The sequence below is a fragment of the Berghia stephanieae genome, chromosome 1 (assembly GCF_034508935.2).
Source record: "Berghia stephanieae isolate SIO BIC M18660-M18661 chromosome 1, UCSD_Bste_1.3, whole genome shotgun sequence".
NCBI classification, from domain to species: domain Eukaryota; kingdom Metazoa; phylum Mollusca; class Gastropoda; order Nudibranchia; family Aeolidiidae; genus Berghia; species Berghia stephanieae.
Genome location: NC_088360.1, coordinates 96684392 through 96697960, shown reverse-complemented (window position 1 = coordinate 96697960; position 13569 = coordinate 96684392). Strand labels below are relative to the sequence as shown.

General features: G+C 35.9%; 1 protein-coding gene across 1 annotated transcript in view; it reads right to left on the bottom strand.

The window, feature by feature from the left end:
* Positions 1 to 899: 899 nt before the first annotated feature.
* The window catches only part of LOC144962472 (peptidylprolyl isomerase domain and WD repeat-containing protein 1-like), a 38402-nt gene continuing 25732 nt past the window's right edge, over positions 900 to 13569 (bottom strand). The window contains exons 11-17 of the mRNA XM_078895456.1: positions 13329 to 13382; positions 11703 to 11943; positions 11060 to 11126; positions 6557 to 6639; positions 3946 to 4058; positions 2424 to 2575; positions 900 to 1068 (exon numbers count right to left, since the gene is read on the bottom strand). Coding sequence (XP_078751582.1) covers positions 925 to 1068; positions 2424 to 2575; positions 3946 to 4058; positions 6557 to 6639; positions 11060 to 11126; positions 11703 to 11943; positions 13329 to 13382 — 854 coding nt within the window. The 3' untranslated portion in view covers positions 900 to 924. The remainder of the gene's footprint in view (positions 1069 to 2423; positions 2576 to 3945; positions 4059 to 6556; positions 6640 to 11059; positions 11127 to 11702; positions 11944 to 13328; positions 13383 to 13569) is intronic.

Below are 13569 nucleotides of genomic sequence, written 5' to 3'. Positions count from 1 at the left end.
ATCACCCTCTCTGTTATTGACGTTATTATTGGGATGACTCGGTTCCTGACAAATCGTCCTAATTAAGTGGTGTCCCAATACAGTGGCAGCCATGAAAGTGAGCAATTTTTCAGATTTACCATAGTCCACTCGGCATTTATCCACAGTTGTGACTCAGACTGGCAATACAACTTCTGATGAAAGCTGTATTGGTTGTATTAAATTATTTTTTGTTTCGTTTCTTCTTGATTTTTTCATGTTTTAAATTTAAAGCCATAGTCATAATCAGAAAGACTTGTTTGACGTCTATTTTGCGTTACTTTAGCGGACACTTGACTGCTAATCTGATCCACAGTTGCATAAGTAAGCAACTTTTTAAGAATGCATTGTCTACCCATTCATCTTATTGAACAAACAAACCATTTGGTGGTGACAGTGACAGCCTCGAACAAAGTGATCACTCATTACCCATCATACCATTGGTCTGTTTACCTGCGAACCTAGCATCGTGGCCATTGGCCCATGACCATGAACATGATGATGCAGGTAAATTCTATTGTTCTATGAAGAATATGACGGAATGGTTCATCCACACACCCAATCGGCTGTCGTGATAGACACTAAATTCTATTGTTCACACATTGTTGACCGTCCCGTTAGACTGCAGTTTATGGACCATCGTTTTAATTTATTGAATACAACGAATGAGCTCTTTTGCGGGGACAGTCATTGTCAAATTTGTCCCCATTAAGCGGCTGGGAATTGGAAAGGGTATGACTTTTTATACAAAATAATTCTGTTCCTTAGAAATAATCCCGATAAAGCTGCTGTCCCAATTAAGTGGCATCCCCAATACTGGCTTGGACTGTATTTAAAAAAAACAACAAAAAAAACTGTAAAGAACGAACAAACACTGATTATATACTATAAACAAATCAATGAGCTTTATTTGATTGATATACTGATAATTCTGATGTCATCATAAGGTTTGTCAGTCTTTGCATTGACCTTGACATTGCTGATATTCTGTACCACTTCCATTCCTTTAACCACACGACCAAAAACTGTATGCTTGTTGTCTAGCCAGGGCTGGAACAGAAATTCAATAAAATTTTAGAATAAAGATTGAACAGTGGTCATTTGTAACAATATTTACTTGGTCATAGTATTAGGAGGAGTGGCTTATTTGGCAAAGACATCAGAAAGGATGAGGGTCTGTGCGCGCGCGATTGTGTGTGTGTGTGGGTGGATGGGGGATAACACTGAAAATTTTGCGGTTGAAAAAAAAAATTATTTTGACCATTCATATCTGAATGAGATACGCTTGATACGTTCTATGAGCATAACAACCTGTTTTTGCTCTAGTCCTAAATAACATAATTGTTATTTTTATTTTTCATTAGTTGGCAACCAGTTAATGAACATTTGATAGTCAATTATTTTGAACACTATAATTACAAATTGTCTCTTTAGTCATAGATATCATTGCATCTTGTAATAAACTGAAATAAGAGACACATTGCAAACAATTTATCTGAGGGATAAGAAGAAGCACACCATTCAGGTGGATGAAGTTATGAAAGAGTATCTGGTAAAGTAGTCTTATCGGTTGAGTTAATTGTCAAAGTAACAGATACCATTTTATTTTAAATATTGAGTTTATGTCTGTGAAGTAATTTTTAATCAGTCTCAGTTGCAAGACGGTTTGATTGAAATTATGAAGTTTTGTTATGTTTTTGATGAAAAATAGCGGGCTACTATGGGGTATTATACGAAAAAGCCAGGTATTGGATGTTTTTTTAAAGTAAAAAATTTTGTTAAATGAGAACGGCAGCTTATCACAAGGTCGATTATTGGAAGAAGGTAACTGTATCATTTTTTAAAAAAAATTACACATTAAAAAAAAACATCCTGAACTACTCCCAAAAAAAAAAAAAATCAATTTAAAAAAACTGCTGCGATTATTTCTATTTCTATAGGAATAATTCCTGTAGAGTGAGATTGAGATTTAAGTTTATTTCAATTATTACTTCCCCTTCCTTAATATGTTTGAAATTTCCATGCTACACATGATTGAAGTAGTAAATAATACATTTTTATTTTAATTGACAAAATGGAAAATCTAAAAAAAATTATGTGACTAATGTACGTAATTGATAATACATTTTTTTAATGAAAAAGGAAACAAAAAACCCCCGAAAAAACAAACCAAAAACCCTTCCAGCAGCCCGCAGAAAACTCAGAGGGGGAGGACCTATATGAATAGCACGTGAAAGCTGGTGCTTAGAAGCTATTTTTAGCTTCTCCGCTTAATCAGCACACTAACCCACACTCCCGAGGGTGTGCGATTAAGCGGAGTCGACTGTATATCAAATAACCAAGGTGTGATTAAACACAAAATACAATGAGTATGCTAAAAAGAGGACAACAATGATATAACCAACCGTTGGTACAACTGTGATGAAAAATTGAGATCCATTGGTGTTGGGTCCAGCATTTGCCATACTCAGCGTATATGGACGGTCATGTCGTAAATTGGGATGGAACTCATCTTCAAACTCACCACCCCAAATGGACTCCCCTCCTGTCCCATTACCTGCAATAGAGTGAAGGAAATGAATACTAGATGAAATGAAGAAATGAATCGAGTGAAAGATATATGGAATATCAAATGTCAAGAATTTTAATTGTCAATGTGCCTTGTGTTTTGGACGAAGTTGGGTAAGAAGGATTATGCTCGATGACCAGATAGAAAGCAGTCAGCACAACTTGTATTACCTTTGTGTGGCTTTGTGATCTAGGGGTGTGGCACACCGCTTCTAATCTAGGGTCGAGTCCTGTTGTGGGTGGTGCAAAGTTGAGTTATTTTTTAAATTCTATTCGGTGTAAAATTATTATTACCAGACTGATATTAGTCTTGTCACAGGCTGCATGTCTCAACCTACATATTTAGTGTTGTTGTTGACTTGAGACACATTCTAAAGCACTTTGAGCATGTTTCATGGATTTTGTGCTATTAAAAAGTCACATTTATTCTGACTGTAGACGTTGTTATGCACTAATCCGCTTATCCCTAAAGACACATCCCAGCGAAAGGCAATAGTTGGTGAAGGAAAATGAGAATAAAGGTATATTGAGTAGTAATCAGAGCAATGATAAACTCATTACTCAATTCACCTCAAAACTATTTTCCGAACATTGTCAAATTTTGTGATTTAATTTTTTAGGAATAGGCAGGCTTGGTTATATTTGCATGATGGCTACATTCTGGCTCCCATATTGTGTCCTTGAAGACATAATTGCAATAGCCATCCATGTTGAGAGAGAGAGAGAGAGAGAGAGAGAGAGAGAGAGAGAGAGAGAGAGAAAGAGAGAGAGAGAGAGAGAGAGAGAGAGAGAGAGAGAGAGAGAGAGAGAGAGAGAGAGAGAGAGAGAGAGAGACGAAGCAACAGCACAAATGGTGTTTTTACTTTTTAAACTACCCTCAACTCAATGTAAATTAGATTAAGACACCCATTTCCTCAACTGCCCCTCAAGCTTTGCACAGTAGCCGACAACGATTAAGGATAGCACTAATAAAACAAACCACAAAAATGCATTCTAAGACCATTAAACATGCAGCTCATTTCCCATTTTTAGAGGTTTCATATAAAATAATATTATTGCAGAGCTGAATTCATTTCCTATTCAGGAAAAGACAATCATTTTATTTATGCAAGAATTTCGTAGTAATTGAGATTGCCAAGACAAGAAAAATATAATCTAAAACGTAAATTTTAAAGAAAATATTTAAATAGATAAATAAATAAATAAATTTAAAAACAAAACAAAATAAATAAATAAAATTAAAAAAAATAATAAAAATAATAATAATGATGATGATTATGAGAATATCACAAAAGAAGCGATAATGTTGAGTAAATCACTAACATGTTCAAAAAATGAGAGAAATAGGTAAAGTCTTACCAAGTGGATCTCCAGTCTGTATCATAAAACCCTTAATGACGCGATGGAAGAGGTGGTTGTTGTAGTAACCATTACGACTATGGACAGTGAAATTCTCAGCTGTCTTAGGACATCTGTACAAAGAAACACAAAAAAAGTAAAATTTTAAGGTACTCTATCATACCAAATGGTTAGAATAATAAATAATAAATCATTGTACATACAGTGGAACCTCCCGATAACGACATGCCACGGGACCAAGTTTTTATGTCGTATCCGGAGGTGTCGTTATTTAGAGGTTTCCAAGATGGCGGACAAAGTGGGCGTGGTAAGGCCCGCGGGACCAGTTTTTATTAACATTGACAAAACAAACAAAACATTGTTACAATTTAATTGTAGTGTATTCCTCTTAGAGGGTTCTTGTGCGTGTGTCTGGATGAGACTTTTAGGTGATCTGAACTGAGTACACTGATATTGTGCTCCTGGAATCTACATCTGTTCCCCATTTAAACCATTCCCCTTTGTCTTACTTTTTCTTATGTCATTTCAATTGTAAATCTAGAATGTTTTTTACTATCTAATTTTCTTCCTTTTTACTGCCGTTGATATGACATAGATGTGTCACAAGCGCTGTAAAACCCTTTAAAACAAACAAAAACAGGTAATTCGGACGCTGCGAGTTAGATAAAATTCATCCTCCCACAAAAAAACACTACTACTACTACTACTACTACTACTACTGCTACTACTACTACTACTACTGCTACTACTACTACTACTACACTACTACTACACTACTACTACTACTACTACCACTACTACTACTACTACTACTACTACTACTACTACTACTACTACTACTACTACTACTACTACTACTACTACTACTACTACTACTACTATCACCACATAATAATAATATCACATTTTCCAAGATTTTGTGTTTACTTGCTAACACTTACATTTATACCTTGGTTTTTATTAATGCATATCAGCCAAGATTCCTCAAAAAAAAGCTACGTTCTCATTGGTTCAAGCAGGAATCGTTTTTATAAACTTTGAGTACTCATACTCGGTATTTTTAGTATCAGATATCTACGAAAACTGACAAAAATCGCCAAAATGATGTTATTCGGAGGTTTTTATCAAAAAGTGTGTCGTTATTTAGAGGTTTTTTTTAACTGATCTTAAATAGAAAAAAAATCGGGACCACGGGTCAATGTCGTTATCAGGAGGTTGTCGCTATTCGGAGGTGTCGTAATCGGGAGGTTCCACTGTAATAAAACCAATGTAAAATTGAAATATTTGGCAATTTCCTTTTTTTTCTCTTCTTACAGCAGCTCATCACTTTTAGGTCACAGAAAAACCAGGAAAAAAGATGAAAGTGTTACAAAAGAATAAGACCAAAAACTAGAGAGAAATCCACCGGTATGCTTGGTCTTACATCTATTTTTAAGTCCCTACCAGACAAAACAGGATACTCTGCAAAGGCATGCATTAAATAAAATAATAATAATCAGTGATGATACTCACAAAAAGTCAAAAAGGAGGAAAAGTCTCGGAAAAACGGAAAACTCACCTAGAACATTCTTGCACCACAGGAAAGTAGGCAGGATGACTTCTTTTGAGTACTTGAAGAGTACTAGTACTATTGTGTTTTGGGCCTCTTTCTAGGTGGGGGCCCAACCTGTTTGGATTGCTTCTTTATATGAAGCTTATAGGCTGTTTTAATTTACATTAAAAAAAAAAGTAAAAGGAGGAAATGAAGGAAATATCCGCGGATCGAGGATCTGAGGAGGAAAACCGAGGAAAGGAAAGAAAACCGCGGAAAAGTATCATCACTGAATAATAAAAAAATAAAAAAATCCCTTTATTCATCCCCAAGGGGAAATTTGTCTTTAGGGTCTATTCCCAGGGAAGACTGGAATAACCCAGGCGTCAGCCGCAGAGCAGTGCCGCAAAGTGAGCTAGGGCGAGGTGACTTGCTCAAGGCCACACAACGCCGTGGCGAGTGATTGAACTCGGTACCTTTCGGGTAGGAAGCAAAGACCGTACCACTGAGCCACGCTTACAATATAAGTATAAACAGCTCAAAATTATGTATACTAAAGAGGTGACGTGAAAAAAAAAAGTTAGCTCTTAAAGATAGGACCATCTGGCTGTTTCCATTTTAAGGCAAAGAATTTTGGCCTTAACCAAATTGTCTAATTCCCATTCGAGGATAAAATCTCAAAACGAACCACAGACAAATGAGATAAAAAAGAAAGCAATTATTTACCTTGTGCCCTTCCCCACTCCCTGGCCCAGCAGATAAGGACGGTGACTGATATCAGGAGATAGACGAGGACCTATTAAACTAACAAGTCTTCCCAGACATCATGGGCACATTGCTTTTCATCTTAACACCACTTCAAACCCTTGTTAATCTAAATGTTTAGTTAAAATTCATTGCTCCTAGTTTTTCTCTGATACACTTAAATTATGGTCATCCACGTAAACTAAATGCACAACATTTAAGTCTGGAGCTGGCGATATGATGAATTTTTAGTTACAACTCTTACATTTCACCCCCCCCCCCCCCTCCACACACACACACAAACCCCAAAGAATAAATAGAACAAAATAAACTTACTCTTTATCAAAAATCTTGCAATGAATGTCACCAGCAGTTGTATGGATGATACAGCTGTCAGTCAGTCGCATGTAGGCAGCATCCTGGAATTTTCATTTAAATTTTAAAAAATAAAATTTAACATCTAAATATTAATGATACAAGACAAAACTACGAGGGCTCTTTCATAATTAACCGAAAAATGCCTGTAAAATCCGCGTTTTTTATGCTATCAACAAAATTCTTGCACGTGTTCATACCTTGACTCGTCCTTCATTTCTCTACGTAACAGCCAAGTCTGTCGACACACTTCTGCCAACGCCGCACCATGGAATAGATACCCTCTCGGAAGAAATTTCCGTCAAGGTTTTGTAGCCATTTCCGCACATGGTCAACAAGCTCTTCACCGACATCAAAGCGCTTTCCTGCCAGCTCACGTTTCAGTGGTCCAAAGAGGTGATAATCAGATGGTGCGAGGTCTGGACTGTGTGGTGGGTGTGGCAAAATCTCCCATCCATATTTCTCTAGCCAACCTTGCGTCACTCGTGCTGTGTGGGGTGTAGCGTTGTCGTGTTGCAAAATGACCCCGTTGGTCAACTGCCCTGGGCGCTTTCTGCGAATGGCCTCCCTAAGCTTGTCAAGAGTTTGGCAGTACCTTGCAGCATTGATTGTTTCTCCAGGTTGTAAGGTTTCGAACAGAATAACACCACGACTTTCCCAGAAAACAGTTCCCATTATTTTCTTTGCTGACTGCATGACTTTGAATTTCTTCGCGACAGGTGAGGATGGATGTTTCCATGTCATCGAATCTTGCTTTGTTTCTGGGGTGCAATGGTGCAACCAAGTCTCATCACCGGTGACTATGCTGTCAAGAAAAGTCACATCGTACCCTAGAAAGTCTCCACCGGCGTTGGCAGTATGCCCGTGAACCCTGCGTGAGCTCTTGCTTCTTCTCAAAAGTTCCCTGCAGATGTCCAATCTTTGTTCTTTATGATTGTCTGTCAATTGCTTAGGAACCCATCTTGCGCTGACTTTTCTGTAGCCAAGTTCATCAAATACAATTCTATGGGCAGAAGTTTCCAAAATTTCAAGACTGCTTGCGATTTCATGAAGTTTCAACCTCCTGTCTTGACGAATAAGCTCATCAACTCGTTTCACATTGTCTTCTGACGTCGCAGTTATCGAATGCCCTCTCCCTTCCCTGTCTGTCAAGTCGGAATGGCCGGCTTCAAACAAATTACACCAGTGATAGACTTGTGTACGGCTTATAACATGCTCACCATATACACTCTGAAGTTCTTTATGAATTTCGGTAGGATTCAGACTTTTGGCGTTCAAAAAACGTATGACAGCTCTGATCTCCTCCTTTGACCAAGTTTCAAGGTGGGCCGCCATCTTTAAAATCATCTAGAAATTCATTGTGCAAAATGATGCACTTCATAATTTCTGGGAATATCCGTAAGGAAATAAGGAATATCATGTCGTTTACAGAATTAAAAAATCTCCAATGGTTGCTGAGCAATGGGCATTTTTCGGTTATATCTGAAAGAGCCCTCGTACATTATTGTAAAAATACAATCCATTGAAAAATATCTCCATTCTACACAAATCAAAAGGCTTTTAATTGGCCACTCAAATTCACATAATGCTTGTCTAAAAAAAAATAAATGAATAGCTAAATCAATATCAAGAAACATACATGGATGACATTACAAATGGAAATGGAAAGCATTACTATTTTGGTTAGCCCTTAAACTCAAACCATATCTTAATAATAATAATAATAATAATAATAATAATAATAATAATAATAATAATAATAATAATAATAATAATAATAATAATAATAATAATAATAATAATAATAATAGATCTTTATTGTCCATAAATATGACAATTTGTCATTTAGTTACACTTGTTATATGTTATATAACTATAACATTGAACATATATTTCACTCCTACTTATTCTCTCTCTCTCTCCCTCACACACACACACATGCTCTCTCTCTCTCTCTCTCTCTTCCTCTATTTCTTTCACGCATGCGATATACACAACATAAACATATTCATTTCGTTTTCAATTTGTTCCAATTGTGGCAATTCGACACGAAATATTATCATCTTATCAATTGGTCAATTAATCTAACATTAAATAAATTAATCAGTCAACACATCAGTCCTTGGTTTTGCTATAACATATGAAATATTCATTTTTTATTGCTGATGGAACGAACGTTGATTTATACTTGTTAGTTCTACATTTAATCTGACAAAACCTTCTCCCAGATGGTAAAAGATTAAATTCATGGTATAAAATATGTTTTTTATTGTTGGTCATTGAGAATGCTTTCCTTTCTATTGCTTTTCCATGAATTCTTTCTACTTCATCAAGAGAATGGTTTATTATTTTTGATGCCTCTTTGATAGATTTTGAAATTTTTGATTTATTTTAAGTCGGCATCTGCCAAACCATATGGTGCAGCCAAACGCAATTACACTTTTAATCAATGAGTCATAAACTCTTAACATGGTTTTCTTCCCTACTTGAAATGTTCTCAATTTCCTTAGGATATATAATCTTTGGGAAACTTTCTTAGATATTATATTAATATGTTAAGAGAAATCAAGGGAACTATCAATGGTTATTCCTAAATATTTAAAATATTCAACTATCTCAACATCATCTTTACCGATCGTCACACACTTTAAGTCGTTTTTATTTTTTACACCAAACAGCTGATTTTGTTTACACCAATCTGTGAATATATTAATTTGTTTGAAAGAATTCTTTTCGGCAACTTTATCTTTTAATAAACCAAGAATAGCAGTATCATTTGCATATTTCACTATAAAACAATTTTCAAAGGATGGTTTGCAGTCGTTGGTGTATAAGATGTACAGGATTGGGGAACTCACGCAGCCTTGGGGGCATCCGTTTGACAATGTTCTTTTGTTGGAGATATTTTCACCCAATTTTACACATTGTGGTCTATGGGTCAGAAACTCTTTGTACCATTTAATAGGGTAGTTTAGAATATCCATGTTGAGCAACTTTTGAAGCAAAATATCTGTGTTCATGGCATTAAAAGCTGATGAAAAGTCACATACAGGATTCTGGCGTAATTCTAGGGCGTCTGGTCAAGGTGTTTTGAGATTGAATTTGTGGCAGTTAAAAGTGCGTCTTCTACAGAGATGTTGCTGGTATGCAAATTGATACGGATTTAGCACTTTCAGGTCATAACATTTTTGTAGGAGCTCACATTTAAAAATTTTTTCTTAACATTTCATGACAAGCGATGTAAGTGCCACTGGACGGTTGGGCAACACTTTTTTGGAACTGGAACGACAATCGATGTTTTCAAAAGTACTGGCACTGATTGTTCATCGATTGACCTTTGAAATAGTTTTGTATAAGGTATAGCCAGCTGTTGGTGACAGTTTTTCAAAATAGTTCCGGTAATGTTGTCTGGTCCTGGTGCTTTATGTTCTTTACATCGCCAGAAGAGGGAGCTTACAGTTTCATCTTCAAAATCTGGAGGTAGGTTATTGTTATTTGACTATTGTGTACAAATGGGAGCCTGTCAAAACGACAGTAAAAATCATTTAATTTGTTGACATCAGTTATCGTTTTTCCTTGTGGGAATGTTCGTTTCTTTTGGTCTACTCCTCCCATTTGCTTTATCATCTCCCATGCCTTCCTTGCACAGCCCGATCTCAGTTGTCGCTCCATTTTGTTTTTGTATTCAACCTTTTCTTCTTTTATTGTTTTTCTGATCTCTTTTCCCTTTTCAAATTCGAGTTTAATGTCACCACTCATATAGGCAATTTTCTTTTCATTGAGTAGCCTATATATTTCAGTCGTTTTTTAACCCATGGCTTATTGTTAGGAAATATCTTTATTTTATTTTTTTTCCACGCACAAATCCACACAAAATGTAATCACAGTTCCAGTCCATTCATCAATACTGTCTCCTTCTACCATTAATGTCTCCCACCGAGTTCAGTCAAAACAGCCGTTCAGTCGTTGGATTGCCTCTTGAGTCCAGATATGGCGATATACTACAGTTGGTTTCTCACTTTTTAATTTAGAGATATACGTCGGTACTAAGTGAATTGTATTATGATCAGATGTGGCTATCGGTTGTTTTCATAGCGCTTTGTAGGCGTTTTTTATATTGCTATAGCACAGGTCAAGTGTGTTGTTTCCTCGTGTTTTGCAGGTGATGAACTGTTCTAGTTCAGCTATGGGCAGCTGACAGTGATTAAAATCACCAACAATAATAAGTGGCGTAGTAGTAATGAATGGGGTGACATAGAACATGTGCTTCCAAGAATGAACAAAGTTTAATCGTTTAATCCTTTTGGGCCACTTTTCTCAATTAAGTTTACCGATGATTAAATACGGAGCAATGTTTTTAAAATACAAACACAAAATACAACAAATACTTAAACCAAAATTTTAATTTTTTTTTTTTTTTAATTTCAAATTTTGGTGAAAGAGGTAATGACAAAGATGACAAACCTGGGTTGCTGCTACAATTTCCTCCTTGGATGGTTTTTCATTGAAAACATCTCTGTCACTATCAACACTGGATATACAAAGAAGAAAATCATAAAGTCATAAGTTTCTTTAATAAATCTAAATCTGTATTATAAATTTATATGATCTTGTATTACATGTTATCGAAAAATTAAAACCAGTTTATTAAACCTTTTTGTGGTAAAATTTTTATTATTTTCCTATCTTGGCGAATACACTTTTACTCCACATATCGATATAGCTCTTGTCAGAAGAAGCCTTAACTATCTCATTACATGTGAAGTTCAAATTGTTTGGCCGAAAAAAATGTGTTTTGTCATTGTATGGTAACTTTGGCCGTGAGACTGTATTTCTATCCTGGTTCCATAGGAGCGTAAGGACTACAATGTGACCTGAGCAATGCTTGGGATAAACTGCACTTTGTCTATAAGCATCCGACTTGCATATAAAATTGTCTAAAAGAGCTCATTATGTTGTTTTTTAAAAACAAAGACTGAAAGAGAAAAGATGGTTCAGATATATGTCAACACAATCCAAAGCAAATGACCTTTCGGCTGAAAAAAAAAAGTAAATGTGTCAATATATATCTGAGATATTCGTTTCGATTTTTAATCATCTAACTCACCCACGAGAATTATCAGGTTCTCTCCTGCTAAAAAAGTAAAATCTGTTCTTTTTGAAGGCAGTACACACCAGAATTGGATCCACAAAGACATTGGCCAGGACAGGGTTGTCAGAGGCAGCCATCTCAGCATCAACTGTCTGTTTTGGGGCACCAGCTCCTTGAAACAAGCCCAGATGTAGGAATCGGGTGTTCTCTGGCTTGCCAAGCCACCTCAGGCAATTGTTGGTTTGGAGGTTGACCACTGAGTACAACAAATGAGATCTAATTATAACATAAGAAATAATCAGGTTTCGGTACTCAGATATGCCATAGGCACCAAATTCAAATGTCTTTTAAACTCAAAACTTCGAATTTCATGATGAAAAAAGTCTACATTGTTTTAAGATGAAAATGACTTAACCTCATTACATCCATATACATCGTAAATGCTTCTGAACAGATGTAGATCCATTGAATTTTTAAACATATCCACTGATGGGTAAAACAAAAATAATTTAACATTTTCAAGTACATACAGTCACATCTTTCCAATCCAAACACCTCCATGACCAGTATTGTCTGGATTCCATAGACACCCGGATAGTGGAATCAGTCCTTAAAAAGTACAAATAAAGAAGAAAAGAGTCCGTCCTCAGGCAACATGTCCGGATAATGAAGATATCTGGATTGTGGACTTCCGGAATAGAGAGACCCAACTCTATCTCTAATTTTTACCAAACCCAAATGGAAAAAAAATCTAAGGATGAAATTTGCCTTATCCATTTTGCTCTGTCCATTGAAGCTTATTGTCAATAATAAAAAAATTATTTTGTATCTTGCTAGGTTTGTCTCTTTAAGAATATTGTCATGAATGACTGTCAGAATTTATTGGCTTAATTTTAATTGTCTGATAAAATGGGCACAAGCACCTATTGGTCAGTACTGATGATGTAACTTAGCGCTTGTTCCTCAGTGCTGACAAATATCTTTCTAATCTGCAATCAGTACTGACAGTTGCCACTCCGCAACGGCAGAGCTATTGGTCAGTACTGTCCATTGGGCACAAGTGCCTATAGGTCAGTACTGACCAATAGCCACTTTGTAATTTCAAAACCTGGCATTTATCTGAATGAAATTCTATTTTCCCTTTCTTTTCTCATTGTTGCAAAGTATCTAGGTCTTTCAGCAAAATTTTGTTATTCTTTTCTGTATTTATTTATCTATACAAAAAAACTATCATCTGCAAATAATCGAAGTTTTGGTCCTGGAATCAGAATTTTATCAATATCGTATGTATATCAAAAAAGCAATGGTTCCAAAATTGTTCCCCAAGATACTCCTATCTTTCGGGTATGTCATTTGATCATGAAAACCGAATCCTCGTTGACTGCTGTAAATTTAATTGATACCCTAGTAGGGTATGGAGAAGTGCAGATGAAAACATAACAAAAAGTCCTGGGGTCAATGCCAAATTCAGGATCTAATTGACACGGCACCCTCCGTCTGGCCGAGAGAGAGAGAGGACAGCGAGCGTTCGCAGAACAGACTGAGCTATCCAGCCACACTTCATTTACTACCACTTACATCAATGATTGTAGTTGGAATTACAAAAAAGAAAGTCTGATATCCAGATAATTTCAAAATTACCTTTGATCCCGAGCATTGTTGCATATAGAAGGAAATAACCACTCTCATCAAATACTGAAATGAAAGGTAAATCAAGCATAATTTAGAATTATATCTCAAATTAAAGGAAAAATTAAATGATCTTAATACGACTTTAAATTTCACTTCATTTAACAACTAAGATAGTTACATTTTGCAAACCAGCAGACCAATAAAACACACAATAACTTTAATGAATGATAACAAAAGGGATATGTAATTT